Source organism: Chiloscyllium plagiosum, chromosome 1, assembly GCF_004010195.1.
Source record: "Chiloscyllium plagiosum isolate BGI_BamShark_2017 chromosome 1, ASM401019v2, whole genome shotgun sequence".
NCBI lineage: Eukaryota > Metazoa > Chordata > Chondrichthyes > Orectolobiformes > Hemiscylliidae > Chiloscyllium > Chiloscyllium plagiosum.
This window is the reverse complement of record NC_057710.1, coordinates 115128079-115149223: the sequence shown is the minus strand read 5'-3', so window position 1 is coordinate 115149223 and position 21145 is coordinate 115128079. Positions and strand designations below refer to the sequence as shown.

General features: G+C 39.5%; 1 protein-coding gene across 2 annotated transcripts in view; it reads right to left on the bottom strand.

The window, feature by feature from the left end:
* The window catches only part of LOC122551973 (ADP-ribosyl cyclase/cyclic ADP-ribose hydrolase 1-like), a 40724-nt gene extending 23514 nt beyond the window's left edge, over nt 1-17210 (bottom strand). Inside the window, exons 1-5 of one of the 2 annotated variants that reach the window (XR_006312243.1) lie at nt 17098-17210; nt 12198-12360; nt 7302-7431; nt 4151-4286; nt 2269-2351 (exon numbers count right to left, since the gene is read on the bottom strand). Coding sequence is in view for 1 of the 2 variants with exons in the window: in XM_043694540.1 (XP_043550475.1) it covers nt 2269-2351; nt 4151-4286; nt 7302-7431; nt 12198-12360; nt 17098-17128 (543 nt within the window). In the remaining variant the exon portion in view is untranslated. The remainder of the gene's footprint in view (nt 1-2268; nt 2352-4150; nt 4287-7301; nt 7432-12197; nt 12361-17097) is intronic. The other variant, XM_043694540.1, reaches the window with a different exon arrangement.
* Nucleotides 17211-21145: the final 3935 nt, after the last annotated feature.

Sequence of the window (21145 nt, the reverse complement as noted above, 5' to 3'; positions counted from 1 at the left end):
CTAGCAACATGAATTCGACTGGGACAACACTACTATCACAGGTCAAGCCAGACAGAGAACAGCCAGGGAATTCCTAGAGGCATGGCATTCATCCACAAACTCCATCAACAAACACATCGACCTGGACCCAATATACCAACCACTACAGTGGACAGCTGAAACTGACAACCGGAAGCGGCAGGGACAGACCACTATAAACACCGGAGGAAACATCAAAGAAGCACTTCGCAGGAGGCTCCCAAGCACTGATGATGTCGCCTAGCCAGGGGACGAAACGTTTGCAACAAAAACTTCCAGCTCGGCGAACAGAACCACAACAGCATTCATTTTCTTCCTATAGTATGACACCTAGAATTGTACACAATACTCCATCTGAGGTCTAACTCATGTCTTATGATGAACTAAATATAAAAACTTCCCACATTTGTACTCTGTGCTCTTATTTATGAAGCTTAGAATACTGTATGCTTTAACAACAGCTCTATACCTGCCTTCCAACTTTTAATGATTTATGTACACTTATAACCAAGTCTCTCTACTGATGCATACCTTTTTAATATTATCTGACCATGTTTTTCCTACCAAAGTGTCTCATCTCACACTTCTGTGCATTAATGTTCATCTGCTATCTCTCCAGCCACTCCACCAACATGTTCTTTTGGAGATCTAAACTGTCCCCTTCACAGTTTATAAATTTTCCTGAGATTTGGGTCATTCGCAAATGTCCCCTGCACAGCAAGATCTAGACTACTGATGTGCAGGGGAAAGGAAGGTTCCCAATACTGGGGAACTGCAAATCTTCTTCCAGTCTGAAAAAATAGCTAGCACTCTCTATTTCCTATTTCTCAGCCAATTTTGAATCCACATTGTTACTGTTGCTTTTATTCCATGCCTGATAACATTACTCAAGTCTAATGTGTGGCACTGTACCAAAAGCCTTTTAAAAGTCCAAACCTGCTAGAATTTAGCAGAGTAGCTAAGGCAGGTTTTTTTTAAAAAAAAAACCCTTTGGTTAGGCCTTGTTCTGGCCCTACAAGCAGTGCCTAATGTGTGGCACTGTCCCAAAAGCCTTTTAAAAGTCCAAACCTGCTAGAATTTAGCAGAGTAGCTAAGGCAGGTTTTTTTTTAAAAAAAACCCTTTGGTTAGGCCTTGTTCTGGCCCTACAAGCAGTGCTTAGATCTTGCTGACAATGGGCCAGCAGTTCTTAGATCTTGCTGACAATGGGCCTTGTATCTCCCTCTTAGCTTCAAATGTTCCTTGGTAATTTTTCTGCCAGCATTAAGTTCTCTTGCTCATCATGGCCCTGGGACCATGGCAACTTGCATTTCATAGTACAATCCCCATTCCTATCAGCCATGGAGTCACTGCCCCAATCCGTTTGGGGTTTCTGTTTGGAAATAGACTAGAGCAATTAAATGGAGGCAGATGAGATAAAATAACACCCCCAACACTAAACTGTTCAAGACAATTTCCCTCCTACTCCACTCCTGACTGCATTCAAAATTAGAATTAGGATTAAAAGTTTGTTTCTGTAGTTTACAAGGTATTTTTCCTTAAGTGACACTTTTATTTTAAAATTGATTCCTTTTCTCTTCAGTTTCATCCAGAGCTTCATCTTTGAAACAACAGAAGCGTTTGATGTCTTTCTTTTATGCCCTAATTATTCTCACTTCAATTCTAATTTTCTTCTCTCTAAATATGCTGATTCAGGCCAACACAAGGTCCCATGTGCACAAAACAGAGACAGTATTTTGTCCAGGATGACAAATGAAAATGATAATTTTGGTGGCAACAATCATAAGGGCATGTCAATTGAACACCAATCCTGTTCACTTGATGTTCACTCATTTTGTTTGCAGCAGAAAATCATTCACATGATGATTTGCTTTCCCTTCTTTTGTTTAAGCAATATCCTTGTCATTTCTACAATCCTGTTTCTACTGCAGCTTATGTATTATGCAGCTATCTTACATGATGAAACAGGAGGTGATTCTTAAATGAAATTGAAATAAAAAGGTGTATAATTGATGAGGTGGAGGAATCGATCCCCAGGAATGGTCTTTTTGTTGTAGGGGTTGGGTGGGCTTTGACCACACCGATACAAATAAAGACTCTGATTTTATTATTATGTGAGGATATATATTGGACCTAATACCGAATAGGACATAGCTGATCTTGAACCAGAAAAGATGTTGTTCCAGTGTTACTAACCTCGAGCAATACACTAAGTCCACCGGACTTACTTCAGTGAAAAACAATATACTTACATCTTCAGATGCTGCCTTCCAAAATGAACTTATTGAATTGTTTTCGCACTCTTTCCACCCAGGACATTCTTCAAAATTAGGTTCTGAAACAAATCAAATTATTGTGCATGTAAGTATCACAGTTGCTAATGTAAAGGAGTTGCTTGTTTAATATTCAGAACTTTTTAAATGGTTTTAAATGTCGAGACATTGTTTTTAAAAGAAAAACAGTATAAAACCTTAAACTTACAAATAGGTTTCTTTGAACAAAAATTTATAACAATCTCTCAGGCCTAATTTGAATGTGGAGGCACATTTTGAGAATACTGAAGGATGCAAGAGTGGAAATTGCAGAGGCAATGGTATTAGCTTTGCAATCTTCCCCAAACTCAGGGGTGGTGCCAGTGACTACAGAAGTGCAGATGTAACACCCTTTGCTCAAACAAGGTTGGAAAGATGAACCCAATAATTACAGACCACTCATTTTAACTTCAGCAGCAGGGAAACTTCTTAAACAGTTATTTGGAATAGTCACATGAAAAAATGCAAGTTAATTAAGAAGTGCCAGCAAGCCAGAGGGTGGTGAGTCTGCAAAACTCTTTTGCAGACAGCAATAGAAGCCAAATCAATAAATATTTATAAAACATAATGTCACAAATAGTGCAAAAACTATTTAGTGCAAAAAATAGTGTTAAAACATATTTAAAGGCAAAAACAGCAGAAAGTTCTTAAAAGTTAATATCAGCCAGACAATAAACACCAAGAATCTCATGATGGGTATGGATTGATAACTATTGTGTTGGCTATGGAAATGTCAAAGCTACAATAAAAATACTTACATAAAAGATTTACATGTTACATCAGTCCACAACAAGATGGATTAATGATTTTTTAAACTTAACCTTGTCAATGGGCCATAGACAGATGGCTATCTGAAATGCAAGTCTTTGCCTTGCTGGAAATACTTGTCTTCACCTAGAAAGCTTGATGACATGACTGCCACAGCATGGAACCCAACTGTCTTTACAAAAATACAATTTTGAAATAGCAGATGGTTTAGGGATCAGCCCTGCTATATATAATAGTTAATGACAATACCCAACATCTTAACTCTGAGCTACAATGGAAGGAAGCCTCAGTGCAAATCAACCTCCTTTGTCAAAATTGCAAAACAGAAATTACAAGCGAGCGAAAACTTTTTCCAAAAACTTGGAAGGGAATTTTAAAGAGAAGTTAAGGACTAAAAATCTCAACTGTGAACTAGCCAATCAAACACCTCCACAGAGGAATTTCAGACTACTAGCTAACCCTGAACCTTACCTTGAAAGCAAAGACATTGATAGATGCAAAGCATGCGCGATTCAAGTTAAGAGCTGAATAATCGCTTTATCTTTTCCCTTTATCGATTTCGTTGTAGGTTTTTTAGTGTGTCTGTATGTGGAGAAACCCCCATCACTGCATCAAAGAGTGTGTGAAATAAGCCTTACAACTTTTCTCACCTTACTACATGGTTGTCATGGCCCTTACAAAGTCAGAACCCACAAACAAAGAGTGGACTTACCACTGCTTAAAAAAGGAGAAAAATCAAATCACAATCTGCTTATAGATAGGTAGTGAGAACAGGGAGAGATTGGTTTTAAAACTTGCAATCAGACACTAAGAAAAAGTAGGTTTTTTGCTGTTAGTAAAAGGAGCAAAGAAAATAGAAAGTTGGCAGGAGAGTGGAGTTCAGGCCAAAATCAGATTAACCAGATTCTTACCAAGTGGTAGAAGAGATTCGATGGGTTGAATGGCCAACACCTGCTCCAAAGCCATACGTTTGTATATGGATATTTCAAAATGGATGGGGTCTAGGTATTATAGGCTGTTCATGCTCTCTGTCGTAAAGGATGTGATTACTCACCTGGGCTGGAGAGTTTTCCACACCAGTTCAGGCCGTCCACCATATAACCAACCAGAGTGCTCTCAAGAGGCATCACCTTGTGTGTAACACCAGTGTACTGAAGAATGAGCCCTTTGGTCTGGCTCCAGAAGATTGACTACATGGCATAAATATAAATAATATAATAAAGTCTCAGCAGTGTTATTGAAATTCAAAAGAAACAACATGCATATCAAAAAGGATATGGGATTGCACCCAATGGATTATTATTATGTGTTGGGGCTTTCTTCCTTAAAAATGAATTTTAATATTAAAGAAAATCAACAGGTAAGTACTTTATGAAATTTAGTGGAGGTCAGCGAGTGACTGACTTCAATTGGAAATAATCTTTCTGCTTATTCAACCAAGGTAGGATGCTTAGAGCTGGCGTGTTATTCAGATACTTGTGGCTTGCTTTATCATTTAGGGATCCACAAAGAGCCACCAAGAGGTGGTCCTAGCAAATAGATTTAAAAAGTCATTAAAATGAGTTGGTAAAACAAATTTTAAAAGGGATCCACAGAGTATTAATAGAATACCTGATCTAGATTATATGATAATGTAAAATAGCCAGCAGAGAATTATTAGTCAATTTGACATCCGTCCTTATTTTTATATTAATGTCCTTCAATGAAAACATTTATTAAAATAAAGTTGCTAATTTATTATCACGTTACATTGTTGGACAAAATCAAGTTCTTCCATTGAATGTCACGAAACAGAACAGCCTATATAGTTCATCAGGTCAGCACTGGCCTTCATGAGGGAAGTACATCACATGTATCAGATTTATAGATTGTTATGTTTCAGATTGTTATCAAGCTGTATTTAGCTTAGAGGAAAATGAAGGGGACATTATGATCTGCCATAAGTTCTGCCTAACAACAAGCCCAAGTGTCATGGCTGTTAAAGGATAAAGTGAGGCCCAGGTTGTTTTGACAAGGTGTTCACAATTGGAAGTATTGGCAGCAACATCTTTGCGTACAGTGGTTAAACTGTTAGTGTCCAATATCTTCAGCAATTGTTGAGAAAGTCAAGTTGTGAACCATTATATGCTAAACTGCTGACGTAGTTCCAAGTTCAAAGGGAGTTTGCCTCATGGGTAACTGATTGGCATTTCTACCAGGATACTAGCCCCATGTGATTCATGTATCCATGGAGATAGAAACCCTTCAGCTCTCAAAGCTTAAGTCATCCCTAAAACTAACAGACACGGGATGTGTGAATAAAGAGGAAGAACAACTACAGGAAGCAAATCTGTGGTTCACTGCACAGGAATGGATCTCATGCATGGATTGAAAAGACTAAATTTGAGAGAAGTTAACAAGAATTTTAGGCTTTCATCAAGAGAATATCTCCAGGATATTACCCACCATTGTGGGCAGTTACATGGACAGAGGTTAACAGGTGGAGAAAGGAACAGAATAGAAGTAAACGTTCAGGAAATAAGAATCTCTTTGGATTAGATTCTGGAGAAATGATTGTTTATAAAGAATACTGTAATGTATACACAGAAACTTGAATTCTCCTTGTATTTACAGTCAAATGGGAAATGTTCCATTCTGTACTCTTCATATATTGCTTAGACAAAAGTTCTTTTAGTCTGTTTTTCACAGTAAAAGTAGTAAAAATGTGAAATATTGTTGTTCAGTTACTTTAACCTTCCAAATAGCAGCTGGAAGACTAATAGTTGAAGTTCCCCTTTCCTGGTCACTCCTTCATTCCTTTAACATTCTTCTTTTGCAAACAACTGGGGAATAACTTTTTAAAAGCAGTTAGGGACTTCACTTCAAGATTAGATTACGGCCAGCAATACTGCACGCTAAAGATACAAATCTTGAAACAATCTCATATTTGTGACATATTTGCCTCATGAATACCAGTGCAGATACATTGGACTACATAGGCTGTTCTATTTTGTGCCATTCAATGCAGCTCAACCAGATTTTGTCCAATAATATAAAACCAGTGATAGTGAAAATGCACTTGAAACTTCCATGTGGACTCATCTTATCACTTTCCATAACTTAAGGGATAACTAATATAACAAATCAGAATTGATATAAATTCCACCCAAAGCCCCTCGGCTTGTTCTTTAATTCTTTTCACGATTGTCTTAAAATTTCAGCCATCTGCTTAGTTTTAGATCATAAAATCCTGACAGTGTGGAAACAGGCCGTTCGTCCCAACAAGTCCACACCGAAGATTAACCCACCCAGACCCATGTCCCTATCTTATACTTATCTCTGACTAATGTACCTAACCTTCACATCCCTGAACACTATGGGAGTCTAATCTTCAGCATCTGCAGTACCCACATCTGCCTAGCAAGTTTAGCATGGCCAATTCATCTAAGCCGCACATCATTGGACTGTGGGAGGAAACCCACACAGAATGTGCAAACTCCACACAGATAGTTGCCAGAGGCTGGAATTGAACCTGGGTCCCTGGCACTGAGAAGCAGCAATGCTTACCACTGAACCACCATGTCGCCCCAATAGTTTTACCACTATTGTAAGCAATATTTTATTATTCATCGATCTGCATGACCAATTGGGTAATTTCCGCTTGGTCATAACTTTGTGTGGTTAGAAATGATTGGTAAAGTGCTGTGTCTCGGTCCTGACTTCTTTACCCGTCCTCTGGCACACCCACACAGGAATATCAATGGCAGCATGGAGAATTGTAATGCAATAGGAATGTGAATTTAAACTTTTCTTTGGTGCCCTGTTAGGTAACGTTGCCCATTCTTGGTACTCTCAACACCAAGCGGTGCAAGAGCCAATGATGTATTGTGGAATTTATTTATATTTAGGTCTGTCTGGATGAGGATAGAAAAGTCCTCTTTAGTGAAGGACTTCATTGAGTAAGTTAGTAGTTTCCATATCAATCTTTTCTTTTGTCAGCCCACAAATTAAAGAGACTTATTGAATTCAATTTTACAAATTTCATAGTGGGATTTAAACCTACATCTGGCTTCTAGCTCAATGCTATTAAAACTATAATGTCAAATATTCCATCTATTCATATTCAATGAATTACCATTGACAAATTACATCAAATAAAGTGAAGTTTCAATATTATTCCTGTATTTTACTTTAGACTATCACGAGAGGCTCCTGAAGTTCCTTACCTGGTTAATTGGAATGTCATGGCCTGCCAAATCCAGAAATGGTTTATAATCCTCTGTTGTAATTTTGCATGGATCCTTCTCACTAAATGCACTCAGAAATGCTACCCATAGATTTGGACAGTCTTTCTCCCTGACAAATAAAAGCAAATACACCATCAGAATTAAGTAATCTATTTTCATTACTGCTGGGAAACACTGTTGCTGAAAATCCCTGACAAAAACATGCAGCTAAATAAAGAGGCAGGATTTGTGTAGTGCCATGCACAACATCCTCCAGCACTTTATATCTTTGAAAAGAAACCTTATGTGATGTAACTTGGGAAACATGGCCCTGGATTATCAATAGATTGGTATGATTCGGAAGTGCTTTTAAAAAAAAAGAGCATATCCCAACTCCAGATTCCTGGCACTAATCCTGGGCCTTAATTTTCAGGAGAGATGATATTTGAGAGTGACTGGCTGTGGGACTTACACAGGGCACTCTCCACCTGGCCAGCTCCAAACAGGGGGAAATAGCTCTCCTTTACAAGTTTCATGGAGTTAGACCAACTTCTTGAAGAGTCGCGGTTCATGGAACAGAGTCCCTGCTTGATTGACAGCTTTGACTCTCTGGTCTCGGCTGAGTTGAAGTTTCAGTTGTTTCTTAATTTAAAGAATCTGGGTGATTGACATCTTATTATTTTGCACACATCCTATCATCACTACAGCATGCATCGACAATCCCAAAGGAAGGGAGGAATGGCCCGATGGCATTATCGTTAGATTATTGATCCAGAGATATTGGTAATGTTCTGGGGACGGGAGCTCAAATCCTGCCATGGCAGGTGGTGGAATTTGAACTCAATAAATATCTGGAATTAAGAGTCGAATGATGACCTTGTTACCATGGTCAATTGCCAGGAAAAGCCATCTGGTTCACTAATGTCCTTTAGTGACGGAAACTGCCATCCTTACCTGGTCAGGCCTACAGGTGACTCCAGACCCACAGCAATGTGGTTGACTCTTACCTGCCCAATGGGCAATAAATGCTAGCCGAGCCAGTAACACCCTCATTCCATGATGATCCAAGCAAGCCTCATATCTTACTCCCTTTACTGTCCCACTCATCTTCCATTCCTCTTAGATACCCTCAATGTGTCTTCTTATCTCCTATGTCCTTAAATGCCCCATTCTCTTTCCATGCTTTGTCATACCCCTATGATCATCTTTTTCCGGTATTCACCGTATACAATAAGGCATTGGTAATTCTGGCAAGACTTTTAAATGTTCCTGAAATTAACACAATAAGCAGAGACTTTGAAAAGTTGCTTTAAAAAGAGATCAGCTTACTACCACTGTAGTGCTATTCACAGAATCCATATCAGACTTCTTACTCTTAGATAAACAAGCATACATATAAATGAAAAAAACTCTATTAATAATCTTCTTTATAACTCAAAATGTCAAATAAAGCTTTCCCCATCCTTTACAATGGTATTAACTTTGCTTGCTATAATTGAAGTAGATCAGTAATGTTTGAAGTTCAGCCAGGCATTTATAATAATGCCATCTGAATACTGATTCCACAAAAGCAGGCTGAACAGACGGCCTCTTTATAAGGCTGCGTGGAACCATATTGAAACAGAATCACCAAGGTTGATGGAAAGGTAGACAGGAAAGGGTGGAATGATTCACTATATTGAATTTTCTGATAAATTCAAGGAGGCCAAGGAGGGATAGTGTACCATCGATAAAAGTCACAAAGAATGACATGAATGATTCTGACTGGAGCAATGATGGCCATCACAAAAATGGAGGAAGAGATGTCAACGAGCCTTTGCATTTGGAGATGCAGAGATGGGAAGAATGTTTTACTGGGCTAGAAATTGATTCTTTTATTATGCATCAAAAACTCTAAACTTAAAAATATAGTAACCCCATATGTATTATTCCTTCTTCAAAATAATTTCTACAATTGGGGCATGGATTTAATTGTAAAGAAACTAATGAGTCTCTCAGGACTCAATCTGATTCTAGTATAAATTGAACAGCAACACCCAACGATCATACCCACACAGATAAATGCAGACATTTGAATTGCACTGTGGCAATTTAAGAGTGTTCTGAAGGACAAGAACATGGGTCTCATTTCCTTGCTGACATTTGCATGCAGTAATTGGGGGAAGGGACAGCCAGCCGTAATAAAGCAAGTGCAGGAGGAAAGGAGGGGAGGGATTAAATCACAGTTGGAGTGAGGGGTTTGGCACTGATTCCATTGATATCCTACTTGCTTGTTGGTTGAATAATGAAAGAAAATTTAGCCAAATTCTGACTGTTTTTAGTGAGAACTTTCATTCTTATTTAAGCACACAAGTAACAACTAAATTCAGAAAAGATATTAATTTGCAGATTGTTGAAATGTTTGTCTATAGCCAAAGATAGATTACTCTCAAGTTGTTGACACTGGGATTTCTTCCTGGATAAAATGTCGTTAGCTGAATTGCTTTTATTCAGACAGTTGTTGGATTTTGATTTCTCCTTTAAAGAATTCATGCCTTGCAATGAAGATATCTTACTCAAGAACCCTCCTCTTGTGGTGATGATGTATTTCAATGGGTTTCAACTCACAAACATCAACAAAAGGGATTTCATAGAAAAGAGAGAGAGCAAAAACCATTGTTCCACCAAGATACAGACCAGTAAGTCTTACGTCTGTCGTCTGCAAGGTGTTAGAAAGGATTCTGAGGGATAGGATTTATGACCATCTGGAAGAGCATGGCTTGATTAAATGCATTCAACACGGCTTTGTGAAGGGCAGGGCATGCCTCACAAACCTTAGAGTTCTTTGAGGATGTGACTAGAAAAGTTGATGAGGGTCGAGCTGTGGATGTGGTGTATATGGACTTCAGCAAGGCATTTGATAAGGTTCCCCATGGTAGGTTCATTCAGAAGGTCAGGAGGAATGGGATACAGGGGAACTTAGCTGTCTGGATACAGAATTGGCTGACTACCAGAAGACAGCGAGTGGTAGTAGAAGGAAAATATTCTGCCTGGAAGTCAGTGGTGAGTGGTGTTCCACAGGGCTCTGTCCTTGGGCCTCTACTGTTTGTAATTTTTATGAATGACTTGGATGAGGATATTGAAGGATGGGTCAGCAAGTTTGCAGATGACACAAAGGTTGGAGGTGTCGTTGACAGTATAGAGGGCTGTTGTAGGCTGCAGCGGGACATTGACAGGATGCAGAGATGGGCTGAGAGGTGGCAGATGGAGTTCAACCTGGATAAATGCGAGGTGATGCATTTTGGAAGGTCGAATTTGAAAGCTAAGTACAGGATTAAGGATAGAATTCTTGGCAGTGTGGAGGAACAGAGGGATCTTGGTGTGCAGGTACATAGATCCCTTAAAATGGCCACCCAAGTGGATAGAGTTGTTAAGAAAGCATATGGTGTTTTGGCTTTCAGTAACAGGGGGATTAAGTTTAAGAGCCGTGAGATCTTGTTGCAGCTCTATAAAACATTGGTTAGACCGCACTTGGAATACTGCGTCCAGTTCTGGTCACCCTATTATAGGAAAGATGCGGATGCTTTGGAGAGGGTTCAGAGGAGGTTTACCAGGATGCTGCCTGGACTGGAGGGCTTATCTTATGAAGAGAGGTTGACTGAGCTCGGACTTTTTTCATTGGAGAAAAGGAGGAGGAGAGGGGACCTAATTGAGGTATACAAGATAATGAGAGGCATAGATAGAGTCAATAGCCAGAGACTATTTCCCAGGGCAGAAATGGCTAACACGAGGGGTCATAGTTTTAAGCTGGTTGGAGGAAAGTATAGAGGGGATGTCAGAGGCAGGTTCTTTACACAGTTGAGAGAGCATGGAATGCGTTGCCAGCAGCAATTGTGGAAGCAAGGTCATTGGGGACATTTAAGAGACTGCTGGACATGCATATAGTCACAAATTTGAGGGTGCATACATGAGGATCAGTGGTCGGCACAACATCATGGGCTGAAGGGCCTGTTCTGTGCTGTACTATTCTATGTTCTATATCTCTCGAACTCCCCGTACAAGCCCAACATCTCTATTACACCACAAACCGATTCAGGTGACCTCTGTGTCACATACCTAGCATCTCCAGTCCAGCAGTTAGTTTTATTTACAAAATATAGCACTGAAGAATAGGCGACTAACTTAAACCAAAAGTTTTTTTCCCTCCAAAAAATCTTAGATACAGATATACATCCATTCAATGATATTCTAAAGTTATAGGAAGGATATTATTAAGCTGGAGAGGGTTCAGAAGAGATTTATCAGGATGTTGCTGGTTGTGGAAGGTTTGAGTTATAAAGAAAGGCTGGGACTTTTTTCACTGGAGCGTTGGAGGTTGAGAGGTGAGCTGATAGAAGTTTATAAAATAATGAGGTAGAGTTAATGGTAATTGTCTTTTCCCTAGGATGGGGGATTTCAAGACCAGGGAGCACATTAAGGAGAGAGGAGAGAGATTTATAAAAAAAAAGACAGGAGGGGCAAATTGTTTTCCCCACAGAGGGTGGTTTGCATGGAATGAACTCCCTGAGGAAGTGGTGGTTGCAGGTACAATTACAATGTTTAAAAGATAAGTACATGAATAGGGAAGGTTTGGAGGGATACGGGCCAGGAGCAGGCAGGTGGGACTAGATTAGTTTGGGATTAAATTTGGCATAGACTGGCTGGACCGAAGGGTCTTTTCTGTGCTGTATGACTCTATAATATTTCATCTAACATACTTTCATAATATGTGCCTGTCTTGACAAGTTCAAGATTAAAAAGCTTCAATAGCAGATCTTTTTTGTCAGTAATACCCAGGTTCTGTACATCAGGCAACTACATTGAAAATTATCACATGGAGTAATGCTATGCCAAGGAAAGAACGATAAAGTCACCTACCCTGCATCAACATTTACTGTTCCAAGGTAGTTGAAGCATCTTCCAATCATTATTTCTTTCAAATTTTCTGTTGATCCTTTTCCTGTCCAAACAGTTTTAGTGCCAGCCTTTGCTAATGGTCTTTCTGTATGGCCTAACAGCACTAGCCCAAGAAGGAGCAGACCTATTAGGAGCAAGAAATTAATATTCTCATTATTTCTGTAGGTAAGCAGTATGAATGGCTATACATCTGAAGAATGACCAGTTCACATTACACACGAGAGAAGTTACCATTTGAAACACTCTCTTTAGGTTAAGCGATTAAATGAGATTCTCAAATGATGTTCAATGTAAGGATGATTGCAACTCACGTGTTTGAAACCTACAGATCTTTCTTCTATAACACACATTTATTAAATGTAATTTGGCTGTAATGCAATTAGTGAATTGTGGACTTTTTGAATAAAGCAAATTCCCTTCACTGTTACACGATTCAATCCCTGGCACTTACCTGGGCAGCAAAACCCAGCCTCAGGACCCTCTGTCTGCAAAATGCAAATTCAGTGTGTTCAGCTAAAACAGGAATGTAGTCAGCTCTGCAAGCCTTGAAACTGAGAATTATAGTCAATATTTAGAAGTAACTTTATTTCAAACCAGGGAAGAATCTGGAGGACTGGATTTCTGTGTTGGCATCACATGGTCAGTCAGAATATGTGCTTTCTGGTGAAGAGCTTTGTGAAAAGGACTATGCTATCAATGATTTTAGTGTTAAAATTACTGTATTATTTCATTAAAATATACGATTTAAAGATTTACTTAGATTGTGCTCTCGTTTGTGTTAGGCTAACTATTATTTTTGTTTTGATTTTTACTAATATTTTTTGGCGCTTTGTCCCACCCTGTTTTTCCCATAGGCCCCATTATTTATATTGTGCAATTTTCTATAACACTGTGTCACACAGGAACGCAACTACTGCGTTATGGGAGTACTACCTGTATGTGGAAGTGGGCGGGGAGAATTGATCTTTGTGGTGTGCAGTTCTTAAAGTTGCACTCAACTTCCTAATATCTCAAACCAACATTTGAAATGGAAGTTGGGTTTTGTTTCCAAAGACTGTGCAGAGGTCATTCTTTCATTGGTGATCACATGGCAATCTCTGTATCTCTGTCTAGAAAACAGTGTCTAATTCCCTTTATACAATAGTATACAGATTTTGCTTACATTCCAATCTGGAAGATGTTCTTAATTTGTATGTATCTGACAACGGTAACCTTAACAGCCAAAGATGCTTATCTGAAGTTACAACAGTAGCCGTTGGCAGATTTCAATCATTATTTAAAAAGATGAGGACAAACACAGCATCGGTTGTTGCTGAAGTTCACTTAGGAGGATAGCATCTCTGAAAGCCCTTGGTAGATCTGATGTGATCTTTACATCATTGTCCTGCTCCTTTTTCTAGCAGCTAGTACTGCAATGGAACGTCGCTCAGCTCATTCTCAGTCATACGGAATTCCAAATGGAAGATCTACAAAGATACTCATGTCTGAAAGGAACTTGTTCAGTACAGTGTTTGAATTGCTAAAAATATACTTCTGCTGCAGAAGTCTGAACACTCCCTGTAAAACTACCAAAAAACTTTAGAGAGCTCCAAATATACACAGTACAGCACCAGCAGCCAGAACAAATAATTTAGTGACGAGCATCTAAGTCATTCATGTTTAAGCAGAGCTAGTGGAAATGGTCCTTTATTGTCATGTTCCTGGTGAAATACTCTTGGCTTCTCTCTGCCACTATTTCTTCCCATTACCTGCTCAGAATATCACTAGAAGATCTCCTGGGGACACAAACAATCTCTCCTTGATTCTATCTTTTAAATCAACATTTCCAATGCATAAATCAGAAAACATTATGCACAGGATGTCCCATGGCTAACCATTTCTCACACTTTCACTGCAGAAATCAACAAGAACGATCACTCATTGACTTCAGGAAGTGATGTGGGGGGCACATTCCTGTCTGCATCAGTAGTGCTGATGTGGAGATGGTCAAGACTGTCAGATTCCTGGAAAGTGATAATCCCCAACAATCTGTCCTGATCCACCCATGTGGGTGTAGTGGTCAAGAAAGCACAACAACATCTTTACTTTCTCAGGAGGCTGAGAAAGTTCAGCATCCTATTTGGATGTATCAGCATGTCCATAAAAAAAACGGAAAGAAAGAGTCATTGTGGACATGCCGAAGAAGTAGAGATGTTGTTGTGCTTTCTTGTGCTTCCCAAGACTACAAGAAACTAGAGAATCATGAACACAGCCCAATCCATCACATAAACCAATCTTCCATCCACTGACTCCATCAGGAAAGCAAACAACATAAATCAATGACACCACCACCACCTCCCCCCCCACTCTGGTTATACTCTCTTCCACCCTCTTCCGTTGGGCAGAAGACATTAAAAAAAAAAGTATTTACCCATATATTAATTGATTCAAGAACAGCTTATTCCTCATTGTTATTAGACTTTTGAATGGACCTCTCAAATGTGAAATTCAGTGTTGAGCTGTGCACTCTCTGCAGCCATAAAATTGCATTCCTCGCTTTGTTCTATTATCCTAATGCACTTTGCATCGTATGATCTGCCTGTGCTGCAAGCAAAACAATATTTTTCACTGTACTAAGGGACATGTGACAATAATAAAATCGAACCAAATCATATGGAACCCATTATGTAATAAAATGACCAAAAAGGTGGATTATAAGCAGTAGGAAGTTAAAAATCACAACACTAGGTGATAGTCCAACAAGTTTATTTGGAAGCACTAGCTTTCAGAGCACTGCTCCTTCATCAGGTAGTTGTGGAGTATAAGATCATAAGACACAATTTATAGCAAATGTTTACAGTGTGATGTAACTGAAGTTATTTATTGAAAAAGACCTGGATTGTTTAAGTCTCTCATCTTTTAGAAATAACATGTTGGTTTCAGTTCTTTCATATGTAAATTGCAGAACATTTAAAAGTTGCATTCTCAAGTGAACTTTAACAATTGGTGTCATGTCAGCCCAGATAATACAGTGTGTGTGTGTGTGTGTGTGTGTATTCAGACTGATTCTAATCTTAAAAATAATCTTACATGGATTAATGCAGTTTTTGAGCAAAATAAGATGTAATTATGCAAGGACAAATTCACCCCACAAACTCATGTGTGGGAGTGTATTTGTGAGCGTATGAGCGTAGGAGTGTGTGTGTGTGGTACAGTGGGGTCACCTGTAGTGTGACATGAACCCAAGGTTCTGGCTAAGGCCATCCCCATGGGTATCGAACTTGGCTATCAGCCTCTGCTCGGCCACTTTACGTTGTTGCCTGACTTGAAGTCCGCCTTAGGGAATGGTCACTAGATGGTCCGAGGTCAAATATCCTAGACTGTTGTAATGTTCTCCAACTGGGAGGGAGCACTCCTGTGTGTTGGTTGTTGTGTGGTGCCCATTTATCCATTGCCGTAGTCTCTGCTTGGTCTCAGCAATGTACCGTGCCTCAGGGCATCCTTGCCTGAAGTGTATGATCAACAACACCATACAACCTTGTCATAGTAGACGCTGCAAGACGTGTCGGAATATTGACACTGATACCACTATTATGCATGGGAACACCTCCTACTATGTACGTGTCAGGTACTCGTGTGAGGCTGCCTACCTCATATGCTGCAGGGCAGGCAAGAACGCAAAGTGACCGAGCAGAGGCTGATGGCCAAGTTCGGTACCCATGGAGATGGCCTCAACCGGACTTTGGGTTCAGCTGACCCCACTGCATACACGCGCCACACTCTTGCACACGCACACACTCCTACAGACACACACGCACACATATTCCTACAGAGACACACACTCCTACAGACCCATATATTCACATAGACGCATTCTCTTAAGCTCACACATACATACGGACCTTCTCACAGACTTATACCCCTTTACACTCACACACACTCTCTCACAGACACTCCTAATCTCCCCCAACCCCCACCACAAACACACAAGTTTGTGGGGTGAATTTGTACTCACAGAATTACATTTTATTTTGCTCAAAAACTGCATGAATCCACGTAAGATTCTGTAAATCTGTTTTTTTTAGATTTGAATCAGCCTGATTGTGGCACAGACAGTCTCACACAGGGCACCTTACACTTTCATCAGCCTCCAGCTGTCTGGTCAAGTCCTGGAGAGGGTCTTCAACTCAGAGCCTTGTCAACTCAAAGAGATTGCCACCAGACTAAATCAAAACTTACAATAATCTATCCTGTTATGGGATTCTACTAAGAAATAATTGCAGGTGAAGAATATTGTACATAGAACCAACCTTACATTTGTGCATTGTCTCCATATATTAATCATAAAAACAAAGCCAAATTGCATACAAAAAAACAATTAGCACATTTTCAGTGGTTTAAAAAAGTGCAATTGATTTGAATTAACAATGTAGAGAAGAATAGGTTTTTCTCACTAATCTCTGATGCATCCACTTCCTGAATCTTAAACAAAATACCACCTTAAACAGTTGTTGAACATTTGCATTGACCCTGGGCATTAGATCTAACCCTGCACAAATATCAAGGTCTGGTAATTAGATTCAAAACGTGTCACAAATATTTTTACAATCCCTAAATAATTGGATTTAAAATATGATTTTGGATGGATAAAACTCAATATTAAAATTTGAATACATTTGTTTGTTCTGCTTTTTACACAGAACACCCCACATCCAGTAGGATTTTACCGCAGGGTTTAGTCAGCGAGTTGAGACAATGACAGAAAACACTGCATAAAACAATTGGTACAGTTTGATCTTCAGAAAAAATAGTATATACACAGTACTTGAATCAGATTTGGAGCAAAACCACAGACAGTTGTTACATACTAAGCTGTTTTTACCTGTAAGGTGCAAACTTTTCAGCAAAAACATCTTCAAATTGTTGTTTCTTCTTTGATACTGGATCAATGTTGAAAGTTACGCCCTTCTACAACTATTCCCAGATTACTTCCCTTTTAAACTCTTTCCTAGCCATTTGTAAACAAAACCACTGTTAACCAATCATAAAGCAGACAAATCAGCCAATGAATCAGAAGATCTTTAAATTATTTAACAATTATGACCAATAGCAACCAAGTAAAAAAAAGTTACAGCAATAAAAGTTTAATCAATCCTCTGAGATAACAAACATATACAATTAATACCCTATTTATGGCAAACCTATATCAGCTATGTTTATTAGTTCTGCCCAGTAACATCTCAAGTAAAATTTACTATTTTATTTTATTTCGCCTTGATCTTCCATTTATAAACCTGTAAGACATGTATATCTGTCAGTATCTATCAATGCCATTGGTCAAGACTCATACTCTGAAAATACTCCAGAATAGTATCTTTATCACTATCAGTTGTAAAGTATTACACAGCAACTCTCAGCACAGTTTATTTTCATATCGTACATTCTTAGGGATTGGTTTTAAACTTGGCTCAGCATTAAAGGGATTAACAGCCTCAAAATTGCAGCAGTAAACTTACCACAACATTAACGATTCTGCAGGCGCACAAAAACATTTAGGACCAGTGCAATTCTGAATATCTTCAGTCCACAATCACAACTTATCCAGCTCCTGCTCCCCTGCCCGACCCCCAGACTATACTTGCTGCCAGATTGATCCGAAAGCTAGTGTGCTTCCAATTAAACCTGTTGGACTATAACCTGGTGTTGTGTGATTTTTAACTTTGCTGCCAGATTGACAGCTTCCACGCTGCCTGATTTGAGATTTTGCTAGAATCTAGAGTTGTGCATCAGGATAGCTGCATGACCCACAGTACTTGGCAATCTTATTTAAACAAGGCTGAGGCTTCAAAATTTGGCGTTTCACCCCCAAAACAGGTGCATGGCTGGCACATTCTGCAGAGTTGGTTGTCAAAGTTGATGCCTTGCTGAGTTATATATCGCTCAGCAACCTTTACCTTGAATATGGTCTGACTGGCCCTACTGTAATCAGACTACGCCCTGTTCTTTGTTCCTTTCTAATTGCAGTGGCATCAATAAAGGAAATTAATTCCAGCTTTGTTTTCTTTGCTTTTTCTCAAATAAAGATTGTCTTTGAATAAAACAATGAAGAAGTTAACTTGTTGCACATATGCTGACTCTTTGTAAAACCTGAAAATGTGTTGCTGGAAAAGCGCAGCAGGTCAGGCAGCATCCAAGGAGCAGGAGAATCGATGTTTCGGATATGAGCCCTTCTTCAGGAAAAACCTGCCTTTGTAAAACCTGCCTAATGTACCTCATTCCCCTTCCATGTGGCCCAGCTAGCAATTCCTTTTCGTTATCTGCTCTATCAAAACCCCTCATATTTTTAAAGCTTCTGTGAAACACCACTACAATGGTTCAGACATTTTGGTCACACTCTATCCTGGATTAACATTCTTTGCAAGTGTCGTCCAACTTGCGTTCAGAGCACTCAGAAAGGACATCTGCTGTACCCTGTACTCAGGTGCTCTGATAATATCCAAACTCAATCTTAATTTCAGTCTGAAACTGCAGACCTCAGTCTTACTGTCAATCTGGAGCTCTCGTTGTTCCACTGATGCCAACAGGTAATGCTGTGCACCAGTCTAGTTCTAACCTTGACTTTAGACCCTCGAGTTTCCTGCTCTCTCCTCACCATTATCTCTACGCAGGTCCATTTCTTTTCTCTGTTTTCAACTTTTTTCTTTCCCTCTTGGTTTGCTGCTGCCCCATTTTGTTGTTTTTCTTGCTTTTTTTTAGATTAGATTACTTACAGGTAATGCTGTGCACCAGTCTAGTTCTAACCCTTACTTTAGACCCTCGAGTTTCCTGCTCTCTCCTCACCATTATCTCTACGCAGGTCCATTTTTTTTTCTCTGTTTTCAACTTTTTTCTTTCCCTCTTGGTTTGCTGCTGCCCCATTTTGTTGTTTTTCTTGCTTTTTATTAGATTAGATTACTTACAGTGTGGAAACAGGCCCTTCGGCCCAACAAGTCCACACCAACCCGCCGAAGCGCAACTCACCCATTTCCCTACATTTACCCCTTACCTAACACTACGGGCAATTTAGCATGGCCAATTCACCTGACCTGCACATCTTTGGACTGTGGGAGGAAACCAGAGCACCCGGAGGAAACCCATGCAGACACGGGGAGAATGTGCAAACTCCACACAGTCAGTCGCCTGAGGCGGGAATTGAACCCAGGTCTCTGGCACAGTGCTAACCACTATGCCACCGTGCCGCCCTATCATCAGCTTTTATTTTTGCTACTTAGCTTTCAGACTTCTTGAAAAGACAGCAAAAACTCACACATGAGCACATTTGACACTGAGGAGAAAGTAAGGACTGAAGATGCTGGAGATAGAGTCGAAAAGTGTGGTGCTGGAAAAGCACAGCTGGTCAGGCGGCATCTGAAGAGCAGGAGAGTCGGCGTTTCAACTGTGAAGAGCTCATGCTCGAAACATCGACTTTCCTGCTCCTCGGATGCTGCCTGACCTGCTGTGCTTTTCCAGCACCACCCCTTTCCACATTGACACTGAGCCACATAAAGAAAAATGCTTGCAAATGACCCAAATATTGATGAAACAGATAGATTTTAGGAAGTCACCTGAAGGAAGAAAGAGATGTAGAAAGATGGACAGATTTAGGGAGGGAATTCTAAACATTACTAACCACGCAATCACCATTGTGAAACAATTATAATTTGAGATGCTCAAGAGCCAGAATTAGATGAGTGCCAATGTTGCAGAGAGTTGGAAGACATTATGGAGTTAGAGAGAGATGAGGGTGTGGAGGGATTTGAAAATAAAGGTGAGAATTTTAAAATACAGACAATAATTAATCAAAGACACGATAGGTCAGTGAGCAGAGGACAATGGTTGAATGTGGCTTAATATGAGTTGGGAAAGGGGCCACAGGGTTTCTAACAATCTCAAGTCATTGAGGATAAAATGCAGGTAGCTGGGCCAGGAATATGTTGTAATATTCAATCTAGAAGTAGCAATGACATGGATGAAATAATCATCAGCAAATGGGCTGAGACAGGAGGTAGGGAGCATTGTTACATGAAAAATTGAGACATGAAAAATTGAGACATGAAAATAAGTGACCTTAACTAATGTTATGGAAATATTCTGGAAATGCATTTCTAGATTAAAAATAATAAGATTACAAGCAAACAGGTTCCAACTTCGAAAATTGTCATCAAAAGGAATGGAGTTGGTGACGATGAAATAGACTCTAAAATGTGTGAGGTACAAAAGACAGTGGCTTTGGTCTTCCCTTCTTCAATCTTCTGTACTTGGAGAAAATTTCTATCTGTTTGAAGGAATGTGTGCTTTATGGCTGTCACAGATTGCAAGCCAAGGTCTTACAGCAGAGATAAAGATCGTGTAACTATGGAAAGCCAGCCAGTACTCGAAGGGTACAATTACATTTCTTCAAACATTCCCCTTTTCCTAAAAACATCAAGAAAATATCATTTAAAATTATAAGTTGCCCAATTTATATGGTCACAATGAAAATTACCAGAAGTTGACAGAAACATGTGCTAAGTCTCATTATTTCCACTTTCATCAGTCAGTATACATGCACTGCATACATGGTCATTAAAACATGTAGGTCTCCCAGTGGCATGTGTGCACTTTCCCACTGATTTTTTCATCTGGTATCTGGTCATTCCAAGGCTGATGTTCCTTCTTTAGGGAATGCCATTCCTTTGGTGCGTGCTGTTTTCATGGTATCTATTTTGGCTGATTCATTTCCATTACTGAGCAACAGTGGGCCTTTGGGACTGATCAGCTATACTCTGTGGCAATAGTGAGATCACATCTTCCTGATCTGTGAAGGAAAGGTTTATCTAGCTGTGCATAGATCCCTGTGATTGTGCTGATATGTCTAGTTATTCTTGTTCACCTCATACAATTGAGCTGAC